The sequence below is a fragment of the Anoplolepis gracilipes genome, chromosome 14 (genome assembly GCF_047496725.1).
Source record: "Anoplolepis gracilipes chromosome 14, ASM4749672v1, whole genome shotgun sequence".
In the NCBI taxonomy this organism is placed as follows: Eukaryota; Metazoa; Arthropoda; class Insecta; order Hymenoptera; family Formicidae; genus Anoplolepis; species Anoplolepis gracilipes.
Genome location: NC_132983.1, coordinates 3,731,227 through 3,755,269, shown reverse-complemented (window position 1 = coordinate 3,755,269; position 24,043 = coordinate 3,731,227). Strand labels below are relative to the sequence as shown.

The 24,043-nt window shown below is 34.5% G+C and overlaps 1 protein-coding gene across 11 annotated transcripts in view; it reads right to left on the bottom strand.

Annotated features, from left to right (window-relative positions):
• The window catches only part of LOC140673240 (neural-cadherin), a 192,860-nt gene that overhangs the window by 50,494 nt on the left and 118,323 nt on the right, over positions 1-24,043 (bottom strand). Inside the window, exon 1 of one of the 11 annotated variants that reach the window (XM_072906051.1) lies at positions 12,952-13,848. The exons of the other annotated variants lie outside the window; for them this stretch is intronic. Within the exon in view, the coding sequence (XP_072762152.1) occupies positions 12,952-13,003 (52 nt within the window). The 5' untranslated portion in view covers positions 13,004-13,848. Of the gene's footprint in view, positions 1-12,951; positions 13,849-24,043 lie in introns of those variants that run through there. 11 annotated transcript variants of the gene reach the window in all.

Below are 24,043 nucleotides of genomic sequence, written 5' to 3'. Positions count from 1 at the left end.
GTTTGCACGAGAGGAGATATTTTTTGCGTAAAATGTGATTGTGCCGTGTTTAATTTTTTATCTTCAATTAAAAACGACGATAATGCAAGAACACGTTATATTGTAACGTTTAGATATAATAATAGAATATTTCATAAAATACTACGCATTTTTACATAAAAATTGAAAATAATCATTATGTTAATATATTATATAACTTGTCCAAGAGTTAATTAGCATAATTAATCATTAAAAAAGTAGATTTTAATTTCAAGCTTTATTAATATAACGAGTTGCGTTATATTAAGCTTTATTTTCTCTTATTATTTAATTAGGCAATAAATAAATATATATAAATTATATTTGTTTTCTTTTTTTATTAAATATTATGCATTTTGAATCTTAATGGTTTTTAAAATTGTTACTATTTCTATGTTTGAAAAGTTTAACAAAGCAAAATATAAACGGCATACGGTAATAAGCGCTATATTGCATGAACAAAAGAATAGTATTGATTTTAAATTTAATAACATCACACAAATCGTCCAGCTGTAAGCGATATCTCGATATCTCTTAACAATATGAATAGCTTTTGATATTATTCTTTTTCTCTTTTGTATCGCAATATAAATTTCAAAATTTGATTATTTTCAAAATGTACGGTTGTTTCAAATATTCTGTGTTTTAATGATAATATTTTAATATGTTTGCTATATATGTCTGTTTCTCTTCCAAAATAATTAATGTCATTAATTTTATTATATTTATTTGCATAACCCAATATTATTGCAAAGTACATAACCTGTTTGGAGCACTTTCTCACATCACAAAATAATGTTATATTTTATTATATCGTTTTATTCGAACATCCTGGATAACTTTGAATATCAAAAATAAATTTTGTATCCAAAAAGAGAAAATTTTACCAAATATATTTTTTTCGTAAATGTTATATAATATATGACATGTATTATTTATAATTATTAAAAATTGAATATGTACAAAGGACACAGCGGGACTAAATCCAGAATATTATCCATCTTTACCTTTGAGGGAAATTTAATTGCGTGGCGGTACAAACGATGTAGTACTCTCGCAAAGATTCAATTTAACGGAATAGTGTTAAGTGAAGTTTCCAATAACTGAATCATGGATTGGCTATATTAGAGACCGTTCAAGAATCAAATCTAATCGTAAAACAATCAGAATTGCGCAATCTCTGAAACGTTTCTGTTGTTACACATATATCTGCGCTTTCGATACATTTTCGATACGTTCATCAGCTGTCGTAATTTCCGAATATATTATGGTACACCTTATTTTGCATATAATCGATGTAATAAATGTTACGTATATAGATTGTGTATGAAACGCAAATTTACATAACAGTAGCGATGTAAATTCCCTTTACATATCGTGTCACTGTGTCAACGTTACAAATTTACGTAAGTATCACGAAACGATACAATGACGAAATTCACAAGCATGAATACACATAACAAATTACGCGAAATTAGCGACACGTGAATTAATTATGTCGAAATTAGAATACATCTGAACAAATTAATCCAAAACTCGATTCATGCTTTGCTGCAAAGCAAAAAACGAAAAAGCCTTCAGAGCACTGTAGAAGCACTTGTTTAATCAATCTAACGAGCTGCTTTATTTCAACTACAAAAGCTTTCTCGAATCTCTTTTAAATATATATTTCATGACATTAAATCGGATATCGACAAAGCACACGGGAATATCTCTGAGAATAATAAACTTATTACAGGCTCGTTAATAATTCTCGCGTAGTATCAAATCATTGTGGACCAAAAACAAAAGTATACGTGCTTCCGCTTTCTATCCGCGGAAAAACCACCAATTTGTGGTAACACAAATTGGCAGCGATGGCTTTAACCACAATTCATCGAGACATCTGACGACACGCGTCCACGAATATTTATAAAATATTTCGATCATTATATGACAAATAAATGGTCATTTATGAACATTATGTACTGTAATATATTTTCTGCTAATATTCACGTTTAATTATGCTATAGCATCGCTAATAATATCTGATTTGTGGTCGCAATTAATCTCGCGGCACAAAAAACGCGGACCGCAAAGGTATCGATATGATCATATTTGGGTCATGGAAATAACAGAATATTTTAAAAATTTCATTATTATGTATATATATATATATATATATATATATGTATATACTTTTTACTTTCAATACATATCTAATATTTATATGACACATGAAAATTAGCAAATGTTCTTTAATAAGAACATCACTAATAATATCATGTTTCCCAGTAAATTTGCTAGGTTTGTTTTAAGAATTGGAAAAAATTAATATTAAAAATTAATATTTTAAATGCTCAGTTATATAATATACATAAAATAAAGAATATTAATAATAATAATAGTCGTATATACATATATTATCGATAGATATGATAATTAAGATTAACAAAATATTCATCGATAAAAAATTACATAAACTAAATGATAAAAATGTCATATTTTAATAAATGTAACCTCCAAAAAAAAATGGATGTTAACACATTATATGTATATGCCAGCTTAACCTAATATAAAACAATAATTCTCGTTTCTCGCAACTCCCATACAATGTGTTAATATAGAAATATATTTTTTTACTTTCCAGAGTAGTAATTAGTATATTAAATATAAAAATACTCAATAGAACAGGGCGGAAAATTAGAAATATATCGGAACAATGTACGTGAGTCACTGCTTAATTTCAAATAGAGGTGAGCAGTTTGATGTATAAAAAATATTTGCCTTGCGCGATCAATCAAGCTCGCGTTTTCGTATATTAGATGTGGCCTTTCTTTGTTTTCAGCTCGTGTGTCTATTAATCTTACGGCGTCGCCCGGTGTTCCCGTAAATCCACACGACGGAAATGCGTTACGTAAATAGGATTTGCGGTTTTACGGTAGCATATTTTATGCACCTGTACAAACACACCCCGACAGATTACGGTCGAGGAAGATACAATATGTACAATTTGTATCCACTCGCAGTACCTCGCCGGAATTTTTTCGGTGCACCTCGATATAATAGCAGAATTCCGCACAATAGCATTTCTTTCGAATCCGGCCCCGTCCGTACGGTACTTAACATTAATCCTGCCGGTTCTTAATCCCATGCTCGTTTTACTCCCGTAGTCGTAAATGAAATTTTCCGCAACGTACAAAGCAGACAACTCTTTTCCAACGTTCAGCTTCTTCGTTAAAACGCGGTGGATAATTGCATTCCTACGCGAGAGAGAGAGAGAGAGAGAGAGAGAAAGAATAATTCATGCTCGACAAGATTTTATCGTTAGCATGAGCGTTTTAGAGACGTAGACAAAATGACTTGTTAATTGTTATATCGTTCGTTAAAACCACGAGTGTATGTAAAAATCTTTGCAAACGCGAGTTCCTACTGTAACTAGAGCGAACTGTAACACTCAATCTCAATATTTTTTTCTGTATTCTGTGAGCATATTAAATGCAAAGATCGTGAATGAATAAATAAAAAAATATAGTGTGTATATATATATATATATATACATAAACATAGTGAAAGAAGCACGATTATTGTAGGTACAGCTTTTTCTGAGGCTCTCGTGATCTCACAATCTTTTCAATCCTATCGATCCACGCGATTGAGTTATGATCGATTGTACATTTTACTTTTTTAATGGCACTCATAGTCAATGCGTTTAAGCGAAAAAGCAGGCTTTTCAAAAGCGAGATATTGATAGTACTCGATCGAAAGAATAAAAAGGAGTGTCTCCTTTACGGCTCAAGGAACATGCAAAGTGCCATAAATCGCAATCTTGCGAGTAATGCAAATGTATGAACGCCGAAAGTGAACCAGATTGAGCGATGTGTCCCCTTTTTGGATAGATCGTCATAAATCAAAAGTGATAAAAGAACTGCGAGAATGTGTCACCTATCACACGGGACGTGTTTAGACCATTTATATTTTTCACGAGAAAGCGAACTACGTCGGTTGTTCGGCTAATTGTTTCCCTCAAAGAAATAAGGTTTTATTCCAGGTGCCATTTTGACGCGCGAAATAAATGACGTTACTAATTGTTGGCATTATCGATTTATCGCGCTCGATTCATCGTTCCGCGGAATCGTTTTACTAAATATTTCAGAGATAAAACCGATTTAAGTCTGGTGAGCTCAAATCTTGATGCTGCAAACACGTGAAAACAATTTCTCTTTGCGACAAATGTGTCTGAGATATATTTTTTTCTGTCGACGATATATCTAGTATCGAGGACCAAACTCACGATATATCCTTCTAAAGGTAGAATAAATTCTGTTGCAAAAGCTATTTCTGTAAAATACGAAAATGTTTAGACTTGGATAATTTAATCTTTAAGGCATGAATATGACGATGGATTTTCTATCGCTAAAATGCTAGTAAGATAATATTACACCGAGTTAAGGGTCAAGTGTACTTTAATTAAAGCTAACTGGAAGAAATGTTTTTACAAAATTTATAATCTCACACATACATATTCATAATAAAGTTTTCAAAATACAGCTCGTGCATTTAATATTTGCACAAAAACCGTAATGCAAAATTACGCTTTCCTGATTTTTAAACAGTTTATATATATATATATATATATATATATTCCTTACAGTATATGATAATACTTTTAATTCTCGATGTAGAGTATATTTCTGTTCATGTATGAACAAAGGATAAAGCTGAAATTAATTTGTCTCAATTTGAAGAGATATTTAAGAAGTAAAACTCTGCGTATCGATAATAAATCATAGACATACCTAGATTATAATTGCTACAATACAACAGGGTTTGATTAATAGTCTTTTTGCGAGCGCATGCGCAACGCGTTTACAAGCGATACAATAATGTATACGATACTTTGTTCCAATTTCGTTGTGAAACGATTTCCAGCACTATCTCGTCCAGAGCAGCGTTGCAATAAATAGAATTTATTATCGCCGTCTCGCACAATGGACGGCCTTTTACGTGTGTAACATGGCGTGACGTGTATATGTATGTGTGGCTGTCGGATAAATATAAGATTTCCGTGGTAAAAAGGCATTTTATAGTCCGCTGCGCATTTTGTTGTTTGATCAGACTGCACTTGATGCACTCGCGCATTCGTTTCGCTGTGACGGATGATGCATTATGCAACACGTTGCAAGCATTCAGAAAAAGAGAGGGAGAGACGGATTGAGATAATATTTTCATACTAACGGTGACCAAAAGTTCTCGCTACTCAACTTCCATAAATGTCGTACATACTTTGATTTAGAGTGAGAGCGGTAAAATCGACTTTGGGAAATAAATAACAAAAAATTAAATATGTATAAAGTTCCTAAAACCCTTACAAAATTTATATATATATATATATATATATATATATCGTCGATAAATTTTATTTTATTTCTTGAAGAATTTAATAATTTTGATCGTTATACGCTGCGTAAAATATATTATTCAAAAAAATTTTTTGTATTATAAAAAAAGTAATAATGGAATTTTTAAAATATATACATATACAAAAATATGTAAAAGAATATTTTACTGTATCACAGCCTTTAGATTTATTATTTATTTTACTGATTATTTTGAAATAAATGAAACGTATATTTTTCTTCGATGAAAATCAAGAAGGCGACAATTCCTTTAGACATTTATGAGAATTAGAGTTTATTCAAATAGAATGAATCCCTTCGCGAATCCCCAAAGAGATAGAGAGATAAATCGAGATAAAGAGAAAAATGCAGAGAAAGTTAAAGTGTACAGTTTCATATTTGTCATATAACTATGTATGTGTATGAATGTAAATACGTTCTATTGACAAGGACTTGCAAATCATAAAATGGAAAATGTACGAATGAAGCTGCCTCTATATGCTATCTATTATGCATCGCTTTCTATGCATGCTGTTCATGTCGCACCGTTAATGTTTGTAAGCGCTCAGCTGACCATTCGTAGTATTGTGCTCGCGTTCATAAATTTCGGATTTACTGATTAAGCAGCAGGTCAATCTCGCGAAAATGGAGAGTACGAATGTAACAACAACATAGATCCATGATTACGTTATAGCTCACGTGTATAATATTTTATATATAGAATGTTTCCAAAAAATTTCACATATTATTTTATTGTTCGATTTTTTGTAATTTTTGAATTAAATTTGTGCTAAAATTAAATAGAAGAGTATTGTTTGTCTTTATTTCAAAATAAAATATTTTGTCAATTAATCGGAAAATTAATTTATTATATATAATATTATCAAATTTAATTTAGTTAATATTGATTATTTCTCCTGTTCTAATAATAATTTTAATAACCATTATTAAATAATTTCATTATTAATTCCACTATTGATTCATCGTCAATATTCAACATCAATATAATAATTATCAGTATATTTCTTAATATAATAAGCCCTCTATTAAGGCCTCTATCAAAAAAAAGGACAATTTCTGTGAATGTCCTACGGATATGAATTAGAAACCAGAAACATATGCATGTTTTATATCTGATTGTGTTACGTTCTTATTTAACACGCCGAGAACTCGTATCCTTCGCGCTTTGTGTATAATTAAGTCAGAACGCTTGTTCTCGGAGGAAAATATTATATTATTATCGCGCATGTGCGCATTTGTCTCTGAAAGTGAGATAGAGACAACGTCGTGTATTTACATTTTTAAATTAAAAACTAGTCCTTGCAGTAATTGCGGCGCGAAAGTTATAGAGCGAGCACTTGAAAAGTTCCGCGTTAATCGTGAGAAATTATTATTTATGCCGCTAACGTTTCGCATTTGCATCTAGTATCATTGTGCGAATTACTGCGGCGCAATTAACAGATAAAGGAGTACTAATGATAAAATAATCGAGCGAATAATTTAATACAATTACAGAGCGAGATGACGATACTTTTAAGCGAGATTATACTCCGTTTTAGAAACGACACATGTAATATAAAGTTACCTCACCATTTAAATAATTAAATTTTCATGTAATAACATTTTCAAAACATTTTTATGTTGTGTATAATCTTTTTGTTCGAATATAATTAAATGTTGTATTCCGAAACGTTTGATTTAAAGCTATTATGTTTAAAAATATTATAAAAATGAAAATTAAAAAAGAAAGGGATGACAATACATTAAAAAACTGCAACATTCTAAAATACATATTTAAAATGAAATATACATCATATACTGAAAGATTAATATTGACATTAACAACAGCATTATAAATTACTCTGTAATCTTGTATATGGCTTATTCGAATTGAGTGACAACTTGGTCCCAACAAAGGACAACGTTCCCTCATAAAAGGAAAAAAGTTGCGAAGAAAAGTTCCGTTATGAAGCGATGGTCGCACAAAGTAACTGACAAGTCAATTATGATCGACAAAAGAGGTACGCGCGCTTGGTGGATCCTCTAATAAATGTCGCGCTAAAATAACGGACTGTCAGTTAAACAGAAGCTCTTAACAAAGCACAGTTTTAATCTATCGAGTGGACTTTTACAGAGAAGTTGATTCCATTCGGCCGACAAAGACGCGCCAGTTTCGTCAGAAATGAAGGGATTATTTCGAAACTTACGGGGATTCCTGACTCAGAAAACGAGACACGACGGAGATCGAGCAAAGAAACTGAACGGAAATGCAAAAAAAAAAAAAAAAAAAAAGCAGAGAGAAAGATAGAGAGAGAGAGAGAGAGAGAGAATAATAATCTTTCGTCACAGTCGACGTGAATACTCGATAAATGAGACGGCGAGACGAAAGCCGATGAGAAAATCAAGGGAAAAAATTGCGTTTGCACACGCAAATACACACGGTAAAAGAATTAAATCTCACTTTGTTCGTAACATTGGCACTACGTGACGAATGAAAACACAAATACACGTATAAGGGACAGAATGGCACGTTGAAGGGAAAAAAAAAAGAAGTAATCAGCCGTGCGCAAACACGATGAATCGAAAGGGGTTGGATGAATATAGGAGCGAGAATGATGCATGATCGAGCAAAATAAATGCGAGTTCACGAGAAGAATCTTGAAGTTTATTAAGCGATGGCGCAAGCAACGGGAGGAAAATGAAGAAGCTCAAGGAGCTTGTTTGCTCCGCTTAATGACATCGAGGCGTCGTTTTCAATCGCAAAGAAACGGTGATGAACCGGCAGACATCGTACTTGACATTATGACGGATTTAATCAACAGTGCTGCGCTAATAAACGCGCGTGATAATTCATTTATTGTTATTTATACGTGTTGGTCGCATTGTTTCAGTCCAATTTGATTCTACCATACTTTCTCTCAATAATTAATTTCGGTTAGAAACTATTTAAAAAAATATAACTTTGCATTGCATGTAGTAACAAATGTTTATTTTATTTGATATCTGACACATTAATTATTTCGGGAATTTTTAATAAAATTCTAGATTTAAACGATAGTCTGAAAAAGTAAAGTTTATTCAAATTAAAAAAAAAAAAAAAAAAAAAAACAAGAGACTTTTTTAATTAATCCTTCTTCCATTTCCAAAAATTATATAGTTTGCGGACAAAGTTATTCAACTTTTAACTCGTAAACGAACGGTTTCTTCGCAAATTTTCAAGAGAAATATATTTCATGTACATAAATTAATATAAAATATAATTTAATTTTTAAAAATTAAAGGTCTGCAAAAATTAAGGTATTCTGAGAAACAGTCAGGTGAAAAAATGAATCCCAATTTTTTCCCCACACTTGAATTTTACGCGATACGTAAGAAAAAAAAGTAAATGGCGCTCGCTATTATCGTGTTAACGTCTCGTTTACACGAGCAACGATAACAATTTTGACGAGCTGCCGTTACACCTATCTGACGATCGGGCGACTCGACCGCGAACCCTCGAGATTTATGCTATGCGTGTCATCCGCGGCATGCCTATGATTCGGCCGCTGTCGCCGACGGGAATCATTCATCGCCCCAGCCGAGCCATAACCTAACCATAGCCATAACCCGACGGCATAAATCCGTGGGTCGCGGGTGGATGTGTACAAAACGTCCCTATGGCATGTCTCTACATGCTTGTCTCGATATAAATCTGCGATTCGGTCGAATACCTCGACGAGGCTCGCGTACGACGTAATTACCAGCCTGCTGGATTGATTTTCCGTTCGTTCAATGGAACGATACCCTCAATTGCTCGCCCAATCGAACACAACATACACACATACACATAGACGCACGTGTGTGCATAGGTGTATCGAAACCCTTTGAAAGCGGCATCCGATGCCATCCGATTGGCCGATTGGCCGATTGACGAAACTACTGCGTGCGGTCGTTTGTATCATGAAAAGAATCGCCCTTTCGTGGTGACGACATGTAGGAAATTCTCGCTGAAGAAACGGCAACCTGGGTATTGAATTTTTGTCGTCATTCTGTTGCCGCGTACTTTGTGGATAACGACCGGTAGCGATTTTTCTCCGGCTCGTTTTAACACCCGGAGCGAAAGGACAAGCTTAAGGAAAAAGAAGGACTATATGTATGGGAGAATGAATGGAATTGGCGGGTGAATAGGATTTTAGATGAACGCCCTAGAGAGATGGCGTAAAGTGATTGTCTATCAATGTAGTTTTATGTTTAGTACCAGGAAACTAGGAAGTTATAAAACTGTAGCAGCGAATAAAGCATACTGTTGCGAGAACTACCTGAACGAAACATTTGTTAAACTTTAATATTGACAATTAATAAAGAGAAACATATATAACGAAAGAGATTATTGACAAAAATTTCTGGATTACTTTCTCAGTGATGTCGAGGAGATTAAAGGCCAACATTAATTTGTGACGCTAATAAATTCTCCGTCGCGAACATAATTTTTGTAAAATTACTTCTCGAAATTACAGCAACTTCCGGATTTACCGAGAAGAGCGTATTGTGCTCAAAGTATTGATCGGTAGTGCAGCAATAATACCGCACCAATACCTACTCGTAATCTCGACTATGCTGGCAAATTCATTTCGATCTCTCGACCGACCGAATTTTACAAATTAAAAAAGGTAGAAATAACGAAAAAACAAGTGCGAATCGCAGAACAAGCTGCTTTAAACGACTAGAGTCGGATGAAAATTTCGAATGACCTAAATCGGGAGCGAATCGGGAAAATTTGTACCATTATATTTATATGACAAAAGAATTCTTTCTCTCTCTCTCTCTCTCTCTCTCAATTATTATATTTTAATATTATAAATTTTTTTGAAAGATAAAGTAACTTTATTCTTATTGTAAGCTATTATTTTTTATCATTAACAAATTTTTGTCACAATAGTAGCATTGTAATAATTACAAGTATATATGTTGTACCTTCTCAGTAATTTTCGCAGGATACAAGACATCCTCTTTCGCTTCCTTGTTTCTTGCGCTAACGATATATCTCGGCAAATTCTCGGTAAATGACGGTAAGCCCGAGCTGTGCGCCGTCTGCGTTTAAAATTTAGGACGGCTTAACGTCGACCGGGCACAATTATCGGCCGAATTTAAATGGAGAACGTGCTTAAATTTTAACTCTCCCTCGCGCATATCTGTAAAGAAGCCCTGTGTCAAGATGACCGTCGATACGTTGGTTATATGATAAAACGCGATCGTGCTCCGATATTCCTGCTACGGTGAAATTTTTCAGTGAAGCGCGTGCAAAGTTCATCGATAAAGCGAGGGAAAGAGAGAGGGAGAGATAAATTTCCACTGGGAACGAGCGGTGATCCTACGGTGGCTCTTTCGAAAGGGCAAACGAGCACCGGCGTACATCCGATAATGACTTGCCGCAGAACGAGAGAAAAAAGTTCAGACAACCTGCCAACTTTTCGCATAGCTCGTGAAAAGCCAAGACTGGCAGAGTGCCTTCTACAACTTAAACGCTTCCCCGCTTGTTAACCCGTTGATCACCTGTTGGCAATCCGGCACGAAGATTCAACGTCAATCTGTATTCCGGTAGAGGCAACGAGAGATGCGCGGGACCGACTATCGTTTCCAGAGTTAATTTGCGTAAAACGTTTTGCCAAACATATTGCATTCTCTCGTATTCATAGGAATGCACCGACTTTTCTCGTCGTGTGGTTACGGTCGGAAACGAAATTTACAACTGAAAGGATCATAACGATCATAACGATCCGCAGAGAGATATTCGGAAAATTCTTAATAATCCATCGAGGTACGAAACTTAATAATTCGTTGATCGGGCGTAATCGAGGATTTAATATGAATATGTAATCTAGAAAAAAAAAAAAAAATAAGAGAGAGAGAGAGAGAGAGAGAGAGACGAAACGCGAAATGTGAATATCGAAATAAATTTCGCAACTTTCGCAAAGCGCAATTTCATCGCGCTCTGTCGCGCAAGAACACTTGTCGCAGAGAGAACTATGCGGAATACGTTAACTCCCATCGGTCGTCGCAGTTGGAAATATTGTATAGCGACGAAATTGGAGGAAATGGACTGCAGTCTCCGCGTACATCCATTCTCTAGCAGTCGCTTCTGAATATATCCCGAACGTAACTCTTAATAACCGCGTGCACCGCTTGAATATAGAGAGGCGCGATTGCACAGCTTCGATTGCAGAGGCGGCGATGTGATTTCGCGAGGAAAACAGAGATATGGGGAAGCGGAAGGAAGGCACTGACTTGATTTCCCCCTGAATCAAACGCGCTCTTGTTTCGCGCCCGCGGCCGTGTATTTAATTCGCCAGATCGCGCGCGAGCAATTTGCCATGGTGTGCGTGACGCACATGCAAAATGCGCGACACGTCGCATCGCGTTTGTCATGAAAATGCACCCTTGTTTCGCGACTGCTACAAAGTTTCGCGATTACGCGAGGAAGAGACTTCAAATTCGAGATCGTCAAGTCAAGCTCCGGTGCGGAACCAGAGACATGCGGTTCTTTAAACATCTGAAAAAGAAAAAAAAAAAAAAAAAAAGAAAAAAAAAAGAAAAAAAATATTTAGAATTCGTAGCCTCTCTTCTTCGATGAGCAAAAACGAAACCGGCAAAATGCAGTAGCAAATTTCACAAAGCGGAGTGGCTTCGGCGCCGCCTGCCATCAGTTTTCCCCGTCGATGCCACTCGGCAACATTCCGCGAGTTGCCGACGAGGTTGTTGTTTTTGTCGATTCGCGCGTTGCAAAAAATATCTCTCTTCCCGCTGTGATCGTGTTACGAACGGGATATGTAACGGCAGGATAGATTGCGGAAGTATCAAACGTGTAATCAAGCTTCAAACAGACTCTATGTACACGTCGATATTTTACATTGTTTCCTCTCAGTAATATTAATCTCTAAAAGATCATTTTATTCCCTCTTTTCCCACTTTATCATATTAAATTTGAATACGATATTATTGCGTATTGTATATTTCTATGTAACTGAAAGCATCTGAGATTGAAAAAGCTTTGCTGTTTATTTATAGCTATTAAAAGAATGAGTATCGAATATATTCGTATCATTAACGGTTTACGTAAAGAAGTAAATGGTTCAGAAATTGGCAGCTGCATCATAGTCTCGATAATGAAATATAATTCCGAAGACGTGCGTTTAATGAAATTTATTATAACGAATTTATTATATCGTTATATAATAAAATTTTATCCACAGAAAGGGATGTACGAAACGTTATAAAAAATTCTCCTTTCTTCCCTAGCAAGATTTCTTTAAAATATTAATACTACCTTTTACGAATAATTAACACAATTTCAATGACGACACACTTAATGCACCATGTTAAAGATCTTGCAGAGAAAATGGGATGCAATCACGCATAGTGCGACTGCACTCAGATTACATTTCACTAGCGATTTTTCCACACTACGCGCAATGCTGGAATGGTTTAAATTACACCTACACACTCAACGCATAAACAAACGGACGCGTAATCGTCCCATTTTCCCGGCCAGACTCTTTACACAACGAAAGAAACGTACCTAGGTAGGTGCTGTTGGTAATAACCCAGAAGAGTTTTAGCGGATCAACCATTAAACCACGTTCACATCACATAAACGAGCCGGTCCGATGAAGCCGACGACGGACCACCCACAAACCTAGAAACTGTCCACCCACTACCGGTGTTGCTCAGCCCCAACGGTCTCACTTGATTATTTAACGTTTCCAACACGCATATATCTCACATATATAGCCTCCGCGGGAAAAAAAGGACGCTTATCTGCGCAGCGACGTCGCGCGATGGGCGCGCAAACACTCTCACACACGCACACATACAAAACAAATGCAGAAATACACGCGTGACGCGGGAGAGAGAGAGAGCGCGCGGTTCACCACCAGATCTGTGCAATGTCCCACAACGACGATTCCTCTACCTTCCGGCGCCGATACTTCCTCGCGTCACCCGCTTCCGTTCGCTTCTGGCGAATTCCCGCTTCCCGCCGCGCGCGCGGTCGGATCACGCGCGTCGATTCCGCGCACAGTGCGGGGCAACGCGTTATCTCCGCGCGGGCCGGCACCGACGTATCAATAAGTCTGTCGTCGACATGCTTTTACCGCGGTATATTATATTTGTCGCACGCGCATCACGTGTGCAGAAACGGGAAAAGAGCGATCGAGCAAACGAAACGGCTGAGAAAGGGGAAGAAATAAAAGAGAGAGAGAGAGAGAGAGAGAGAGAAGGTAACGGATGACAGAGACGGACGGTCAAGAGGAGAGAGAACGGCAACGGCAACGGCAACGGCGTCGACGTCGACGTCGACGTCGACGACAACAGTGGCGGTGGCGGCCAAGAGGCAAAAGTACGGCTATACGTGCGATACGTAGGCAGGGAAAGCAATGGGTAAGGTATACGGAGAGGAGTCTCGCGCGGCGGCCGCGGCCGCGGCCGCGTCGCGCGCGCTAGGGGCCCCAGATTTGCGCAGCCGCGCCAAATCAGTCGGGGGACGAGGAGGCGCGCAATCCACCCTCAGTCAATATACTGTGTCACCGCGTAACACTGAACGCCGGATCGTCGGAATGCGGTGTATTCGTATATAGTTACAATACACCCTGCTGCTACGGGGAAAGCGCGAGAGTCGCGTGTAACGTTGACGAGCGACACCGTCGGCGATAGCATCGCTGCACGTGTTCGCTGTCGTATCGCGACGATCCTAGACGCGACACGGAGAGAGCAGTAATTTGAGGAGCCGAGTAAACGAAAGCGGTTTTATGTTACAAGTCGGTTTAATGTTACAAGCTCTCCTTCGTACCGCTTTCTTTTTATCCGACAATCGAAAAACCGCAATTGTGTACAGTAGTAAAGTATCCCGCGGGTTTATTAAAAACTGCTAATCAATCATTTTCTCCGTTAGATGCTATTCGGAAATTTATACTTTAATATGCATGGATCAGCATCGTGTGTGTTTACTATGATTCTGAATTGCTCTTTGTAATAAATCACTTCGAGTTATTTAGCTTATTATTAATCGAGAAGTTGGAACGGGGCTAAATATCTCTGTATAAACGCTACATATTTCATCACTATAGCATTTCCATTGATCAATCGAATATCTGAGAGTTAGACAATGAATTTCTATACGACTAACCTGGAACGCTCTACAATTATTATGTGAGAATTATATAGAATATTTCAAACTATTGATTCTGTCATTAATACCTTTTTCACAGAGCAAAAAGCTAATTATCAAATAATTATCATTCTTACGTATTATGTATTAATTTCCATTTTAATATAATATAAAAGAGAGATATATAATGAGATTAAAGTATAATAAAAAAAATTAAATATGTAATTTTGTTCGTCAAATTTTTTGTCGGTCTATTTTAAACAAAATTAACAAAAGAGATAGTTTAAGATAATTTAATGTATATTTTTATTATATATATAATTAGTAAATGCCTATATATATATATATATATATATATATATATCATAAATAATTTTTTGATATATCTTTTCTAGTTTAACTCCAAAATTTAATTATAAAAAGACAAATGTGTTTAACAAAATTACACGCTTCTGCTCCACAAATATACCAAGTTTTCAAGTTTAGAGCAAGACAGTTCGTGAAGATTATAAATCAGAGGCACCGCCGTGCGATCTCGTCTGTATAATAAAAAAATATTATGTATATATATATTTTTTTTATTATTTTACATTATATATATATATATATATATATATATATATATATATATATATAAGTGGCGTTTCTATCGAATATCTTATAATTTCTCTTGAATTTCATCTTGATCTCTATTTAAGTCTTTGTTCTCAGATCTTTGATTACTTCAAATGCGATCTCGAATAGTTTTGCACAGCTATTGGGAGGAGGAGAGTTGTGCACGTGCTTCGAGTTCGCGCTCAGCTGAATTCGAGAACTTAGATTCACAACACTTATTCAGCGCGTTCTATTTCGGTACGTCCCATACTAAATTCGCATAAACACGGGATGCTCTCCTTCCCCGCGGAAGGGACGTAGAAATGTAAATAGAAAAAGTGATTCGTGTAAATATACACGACTTTCATAAAGCGCTATCAAATACGAAACGGAATGTCTCTTATGCACTCTTTTTAGATACGCGAAATATCGCATCTTTGAATCTATCTACCGCGAGATTGGTCCGTCTTAAGTAACTTTTATTATATTTTACGTTTATTGACACAGATATCTTGCGAAAAGAAAGAGAAGGAGGAAAAACTAAAAAGGAGCTCGTCGTAACTTCAGCCAATTTTCCCAGCTAACTATCTTGGAAGTTAATTCTCCATTAACTTTCCATTGAAGTTTTCCATATGAAGTTAACGCAAAAATTTTATTACCAATTTTTAGCTTGAAAAATTGGACCAAAACTTTTGCTATCAAATATCTCCCCTATGAGAAATTCGTAATACTATAACTGGAAGCGAAGGAATATGATAGTATCGAAGCGTAGCACAATTGTATGCTTGGTATGTGGATAGTTAATAGTACTCGTCAACAGATTATTCGAGATTACGGCGGCTATCTAATACTGACAACTGTTTAAATATATAGTTACATTTGCTTTGGATTAAAGCACTGTGTTAAATCTCGGTCGGTACAACCTGGAATGTACGGAATGCCATCCGCAAATCCGGGACATTCTACGACGACGTGCTACATAGCCGTAAACAGGAGTAGCAAAACACGGTGGTGTCGGTTAGCGGAGAGCTGTTCGGATCGTCTCCATATTATAGCGAACAACAGGAGTCCTAATTAAGTGCACGAAATGCTAGAGTTACAATTCATTTCACATCAGTTAAATCATAATCGATCTAGAAGTGAAATCGAGTTTTCAGAAAATATTATGGAAGTGACGAGATAAAAATTAACCTTCTCCCTCCATGTGCGAGGTCAAATATAAATTCTCAAATATAATTATGCTCTAATCGTTCCCTTAAAATTCCCTTATATCTTTTCCGATTATTATTATGAATCTAATTAACGTAAAACACGCTAATAATAATTAAACTGTGGAGAAAAGTCTGAAATGTGCTGAAAGCGCGTTTCCTCGAGGCTTCGGTAGAGCAAAATTTATAATTGTTGAAATCTTGATGTCTAATACTTTTAAAATATGTGATAAAAAAAGTTTTGCCGATTAGATTCAAATTAAAGACGCAATCGAGTAAGTATGTTGATAATTAATTAAAGTAAATCATATATTTCTCTATACGTAAAATATGTTAAGTTGAATTATACATTATTTTTAGCTTATTTTTTTCTTTTATATAATTTTTTATCTCTTTGATCCTTTATTCGCTCTCCGCTATCCGTCTCTCAATATTATCAATTCATAAACTCGATTGTCGTCGATTCGATATAAATTAGTAATTAATAAAAATAACTTTAACTTTAACTGTAACTTTATTAAACCGATTATTTTGTATTTGATTTTACGTTGGGTTAAAGAAAAGACACTCTTTCGAGATTCTTAGAATTTTCGAGTCTTGCACAGACAGAAGGAAATTCAAGCCAAGTCTGAGCGCGCATCTGTTCGTGCAACCACTTTCAACGGCTGTCGGAGCATTACCGCGATCTACCGGATCTATCATCCTTCATTGAATCTTCAAAGAGCATTTCGCATTCAGCTCTGACATTTACTAATCTATTCCCGAACACGACAGACGAGATCGCACGGCGGTGCTCTGATTTATATCTTCACGAACTGTCTTGCTCTGAACTTGATGAAAACTTGGTATATTTGTGGAACAGAAGCGTGTAATTTTGTCAAACACATTTTTCTTTTTATTATTAAATTTTGGAGTTAAACTAGAAAAGATATATCAAAAATTATCAGAAATAAGAGAAATTTCTTTTTTTCTTTTTTGTCTGTGGATATAATATTTATTTATCGTGTTTTTAAAAATGTCCAAAATTCAATTTTTTTTTATAGTTTTCTGTAATATTATATATTTAATCTCTAATCATGAATAATAATAACAACAATAAAATTCAAAGATAACTTGTCTCGTTCATCCTAAAAACCTGCGGAGATTGGTCAAAATCGGAAAAAAAAAAAAAACATTCTGAATATTTTTTCTTATGGAAAGCTTCCGCTCTAAAGTATCGGAATTTATTTCCAAAGAGAGGACGCTATGCAGGTCGGTCCGGTAAATAATATACGAATCGATTTGGCGGAAGTCATTGCACGTCTCTCATACGGAACTTGCAACATGCCCGAATACACAATGTATACCTTTGACGAGCTATGTATATTACAACGTAATACAGTACTGAGGACGACGTCGATAATGTAATAAGTTGTGACTGACGGAGGGAACCTTATTTCTGACAAGACAATTTCAAAACTTTCAGCTATTCGATTACACGTGCGTAAAACACAGATCAGAAATGCAATTTCCTATACAATAATATCAGTAATTCGTTTCGAGATTAAATCGATCGTTTATTAATATAAATATAATTATCACGAGTAGTTTGATATCAAAGATTTCAAATAACAATAATGTTATGTTATGTTATCTCGAATTAAGATCAAAACGATAGTGTAAGATAAAATTGATATGGGTCCCTTTTTTCATATTTTCAAAAAGGTTTATATCATAATTTTTCTATATATATATATATATATAACTAATAAAAATAACGTGCATGCGAATACATGTATGTATATAATAGGTACATATATTCTGATATATTTCCGATATGAATATATTTCCGGTCTGAAATTGTACATGCTAATTATATAAATTGAATTTATATAATATTTAGAATAAAACTTTTCAAAGTGTGAAATAAATGAAATTATATACATTACTATCATGTTACATTAATTAATTATTATACATATATGGAAAAACAAAGTATGACATACATTTCGAGATAAATATGTAGGTTTATTCGGTTAATGACTAAAAAAATTGGTATTACCAATATCAGAGAAAATAAACGCTGCGTGACATACATATGCATGTTTACTAACAAACCGATGCTTTTTAAATACATTATTTTTTAATTGTGTTATTTAGACAAAGAGATGACCCCGATGGAATAATTCCATTGGTCAACTAGTAAAAAATACGATTGATGCAATTTTAAATGTTGCTCAGGTCATCTACTTTTCTATGCATAAAGACTAATTACATCGCAATTGTTATGTAAACACGTCGATAATGGGTTTTGCGGAATTGAATAGCATAAATAGTAACTGTTAATGCAACGGTCAATTTAGCAATAACCATGCATGTAATGCTGTGTGTGTAAGTAGTATCAATTTCACAACTATTGGTTCATTACATAAACAATATGACAGAAAAACTGTACAAGCAAATATGATACGAACTTTATGTCAGAAAATAAGTTTGCTGTAATAATATTTCAAAATCAGTCATTTTGTTCATTATAAAATTTTAAAGTTAATATTCATATTTTAAAAGTAATGTAAAAAGACTTCCTCGAGAAAGTTATAAATTTTATCGGCTAAAGACCGCAACCTGTTTAAAAATACTTTATGTCTCTAATTAACCCACCATTTCTCGTTTATCATTTTATTCTCGTATTTTATATTAAAGATTTAAACAACTCGTGCATCTTTAATAATTATAATTTTTTGCACCAAAATTGAAAAAACAAAATTTTGTCTACGCAATTAAATTTAATAATTTTGTAAATTATGAATTCTGTGAAATCGATAATAATAGCAAATTTCTTTCTTAATAGATATATAAATGTATGTAATCGATAATAAAGGTTTATTTCATTGGCTTTATGATTGAATAATAAAAGAAGAATAGATAGCATTCTCATGTAAAAAAATGTAATATGAATTAAAATATCTACAATCGATCACTATCTTGTGATGATTTTATCATAAATTCTCGAAAATTTAAATATGAATGTCTTCATGAATAAAATAAAAACGATCGAAATGTCGCAAGTATTTTTCTCGATAATTGACATGCACACTTCGCAGTCGTCGTTAGAAAGGTGAACCGAGTGATTACACGCGAGAATATGGAACCGGTGAAATGTGATCCGTAGATTCATACGACAAGTCGGGTACAAGTCGTTGACAGGCACGACGCCCCGGCATCACTGCATAGCCAGCTGATCGAAAATTCTATTCTCCGGGCAAATTCATGCGGGCTCACGAATCCGTTTGTTCGACTATACCCGATGGACGAAAAGACCGCAGACGTCACAACGCGACGACCCGACTATTGAAGCGTACGTTCGCAAAGTTTTTACCCTTCTGACATTTGATATTTTTCAGCCATCGTGTTGAAACTTTCAATCCAAATCCAAATCTTTTTTCATTTTTGCGGTTGCATTTTCATTTATTTCTTTATAATAATATTGATATCAGCTATGTAAAGTAATGTTAAAAATATTATACTTTTATAGAATTCTTCATTAACAATGTATAGAGTTTTAACATTAGTATTATGGAAATATTATTTTTTTATTTTTCTTTATTTTTTTATTTTTTATGAATATTTATGAATATTTCTATTTATGCAAGAGCTCTGACCTCTGTGTGAATTGTTGAACAATTTCAATATTTTTTCATGTCGCATTTTCTTTTAGAGAAAATAACAATATGTAATGTAAAAAAAATATAATACAAAAGCGTACTTAGTTTTAAAATTGTATAACTCAAATATTAAACGCCAACGTTTAGATTAAAATAAATTTGACTGCAATATCCACTTTGTTATAAAAATGGTCTCATTGTATTGTAGAATGGTTGCTCACAGCACAGAAAATTTACAATTGCAAATTTTGCTAGTTTTAGTATTTATTAGCTAGAAGAAAAGATTTCAACTGAGATAATTGTAAGTTAAGAAAAAGATTAATAATAGATAAATGCATGCAAAAAAGGAAACTACATTTATAATGTTTTAAATATTAAATATCAAAATAATAATAATATATTGACAGTTACATTTTCAAAAAGCAAAAGGTAAAATATTTTAAATTTATATATATTTATTTTTTAAATATAAATTTTATATCTTCATATATCTCCTTTATTTGTTGAAAAAAAAAACTATTATTTGTTGAAAAAAATGCATTCTATTTTAAAAGTAACAATAGTGCGCAAACTGATAAAGCCATTCCTAAGCAATGGAGTTGTAATGGAATACTGTTTGACTCGTTCGCCATTTCGTTTACCAAGTGAAAAGAAAAAGTGAGATATTTCAATGTCGGAAGTTTCGCCGGGAGCTACTGACTTACTTGAAATTAATTTTACAAAGAGGGAGATGATATTTCAGGCAGAAGGGTATTACTTTGGATTATAATTCCCTAGGAAATGGATTTAAGATGATAAAAGAGACGATAATGTTAAATGACGAGCGAAAAGTCCTTTAAGCTATGATATCTTCAATATTTATCTCGTCGTAAAATAATTTAGTTCATATACGAAGTGAATTTACAATTCGTCAAATAATAATTGTTGATCATTATCGCAATAAGCCAAGAGCGATGCAACGCAACGATTATTTAACCGTGCACAATTAAATATTGCTCGAAATTTTCCCTTTCTGATGAAAAACAACCTTAATTAAACGCGAGTATTGCTGATTGATTGATAGAAATTAATGAGGCGATTGCATATTTCGTGCGTTAAAATAATAGCTGTTTTCTTTAATGGCATATTGTACCAATTAAAATCGAATATAATCGAATATATTATTTCTGTTTTTGAGCATTGGAGCGATGGAAAATATCGCACATTTGCGAAAGAATAAAATCAAAATATACGATAAAACGCGACAGAAAATGTATCAATTAACCTAATCGGTCTGCGTAGCGAATCATCATCGATCACCATGCAATATGCACCCATCTTAAATCAGTACATCCCATTTGCCTCTGCAAACGCTGGGAATTGCCGGTATGCAATCTAGACTGGCGACGACATGGCCAAGTCGACACAACGCGATCGTATCGATTCCCAGTTCTCGTGCATAGTTTCAAGACAAACCCCAAGATAACGATTGACCGTCCGATTATATCAACAGTGCATCCACTGAGATGGAATATTACTGGCTTCGCTTCGCGAAACGCGCCACTTGCTTTTCGCAGATATTCATGCAAAATAAGAAATGCGCAGCAATTGAAGTTAAACTTGGGACACTCGTTATCTTGGAATTCTTTAAAAGTTTTCTCAAAACTCTTTCAACGTTTCTTCTCTTTTCTCTTCGCGCGCGCGCAGATTTCTCACTTAAGAAATTTTGCAATGGTTCTCATATGTTTTTTACTCGAGTTGAAAAAACGTACAATTCGATATTATATGCTAAGAAGGTCCAATAGAGAAAAATGGAAATTTTACACGAACAATTAAAAGAGTCCAAGAAAAATATGATTTTTTTTTTTTTTTATTTCCAGCGTCGTGAAACTAATTGTAAGATTTTTATTTTTCTATGGACTGCAAAAAAATATTGCAATCTAATGCGATTGCCGATTCAGAATTATAAGTCTATCGCATCATCCTTGATTATTCTCAGCCGTTTTGGTGTCACATTTCACGTTTAGTCGAAATGACGTTTGCTTGCCAACTGTCATTTGCATTACGCTTCCCTGTCGGACATACGCGAGATATCGCAACCAGTCGAAGATTAGATAGTGGCCAGATGCGTCACTCAGATTCTCATTTGCTTTGATGGTGATTATACACAATGTAATCATAATTGTTTATTTTCAATATCTCACATGTATTGCGACACAATTATAACAAATATAAATGCACTTTAATTATAAATAAAAGCGATATTTTATCTTCAGTCGGCCATTTATGTTTTTCTAATTTATTAATTACCAATTCTACTAATTAATAAAAAATGGTAAATAATTTAAATATACGAGATAAGAGAATTTAACGAAAATGTTATTTTTAGCATGCAGAAAATCTGGGTAACAATAATATTCTCCAACTGATCGAAATGTAAATAACCGTACAACTTTTATTCGTTTTAATCCTATGTATTGGCGTAAAAAAAAAAAAAAAAAAAAAAAACTATTACCATAAAACTCACATCAAAGACATCAAAGCCACGCAAATCGTAAGGAGTAACCGTGTAACTGGTATGTATTACGCGTACAGATGGCTTCAATGAAAGAGCGGCCAAGTAATCGTAGCCGAAGGGATTGCGGTTTCTATCGATCGCTCATTAGCTATGCATCGCGTCGCGTTGTGGTTATCGGGGACTATGGAAAATAGCGAGTATAATCCTTTGCAAGGCGTGGGCACTTTAATCGTATCGTATACTCACGCATAACGCGCACAGACGAAATGTACATACAATAATAATGACAGGCAGACGAAAACTTCTGGAAACCTTCCAGAGCGAGTTTAGCACCGATTCGGCGAAGGACGACAGAATGGCTACCGCGACTGTGGAATTTAGCTAATAACTAGGCACAAATTCTAGAAATTTCATATATTTCGTGTATATGTATATATACATACATATCTCAAAACAATACGAAAGTTAATCACTCGATCAATACGGAAACGGCTGCAATGTGGAATCGGTGAATAACCGAACAAGTTATATATCCTGGAGTGTAATAATTGCCTCGCGGTTTCATATCGCTCAACGTTTTTAATATTCAATAATGTGACACTTTCGAGTTGCCTGTCGCACTCTATCGCACGGGAAACAGAATGCTACGGCAATGTTACACGTGACATCATTTCGTGTCTATTCAATCAACGGTCTTACTCCTCCTTTCCGGGACATAATCCTTTCGTCTCCCGACTCGAATTACAACGACGGAATTAATTCTGGCATATTGGCCCGTGTTCTGATTGCGGAATTATTCCTAAACGTGATCGGATGACTAAAGTCTGACATGTTTACATTGAAATTACAGATTTCTCGAATTATTTAAATAAATTTTGATATTAAAAAATATTTCAAAATTAATTGATTGGTAAACTTTTACTTAAATTCTAGTGAATTTTATTAATATATCAGATTTTTAATTTAAACTTTAATATCTACTATCGCGAAATATTTTATGTATTAAATAATAATAAATTGTATGGAATGAGAGAGATAGATTTTTTCTCACAATATTTTGCTTTTAACAACAAATTAATTTTAAATTAGTCAAGAAATCTCTTATTAAAGTTAGAGAATAAAATGTAAATTTAATTTCGATTACTTCATTTTTATATTATTAGAAATCGTGTTCCATCTCTCCAGCTTACATTTATCATGGAAAAGAGTTAAAGAATTAGATTAACGATAGCCTTAAGAATCAACACATTCGAAGTCAACACACTTGGAGGACTAGTAAAAAAACATAGACACGAAAGACGAATTGGGATATTTTGCGAAATTTATCGACCACTTCACCACCGAGTCAGTTGCTTGGAAATCGAGGTTCTTACGATGTAACTTACGTACCGCTAACTTGGCTTGTGAGAAACACGAACGACAGATCGAGTCGACGTAAAAATCGCCGCCAAGTTTCACGCCATAACTCACCGGATAAGTTTTCAGGGTATCTGAGTTAAGTGAAACGGGCACAACGCGAACAAATATCCGAAAACACTCTCCGCTTTACGGCATGCCGGCTA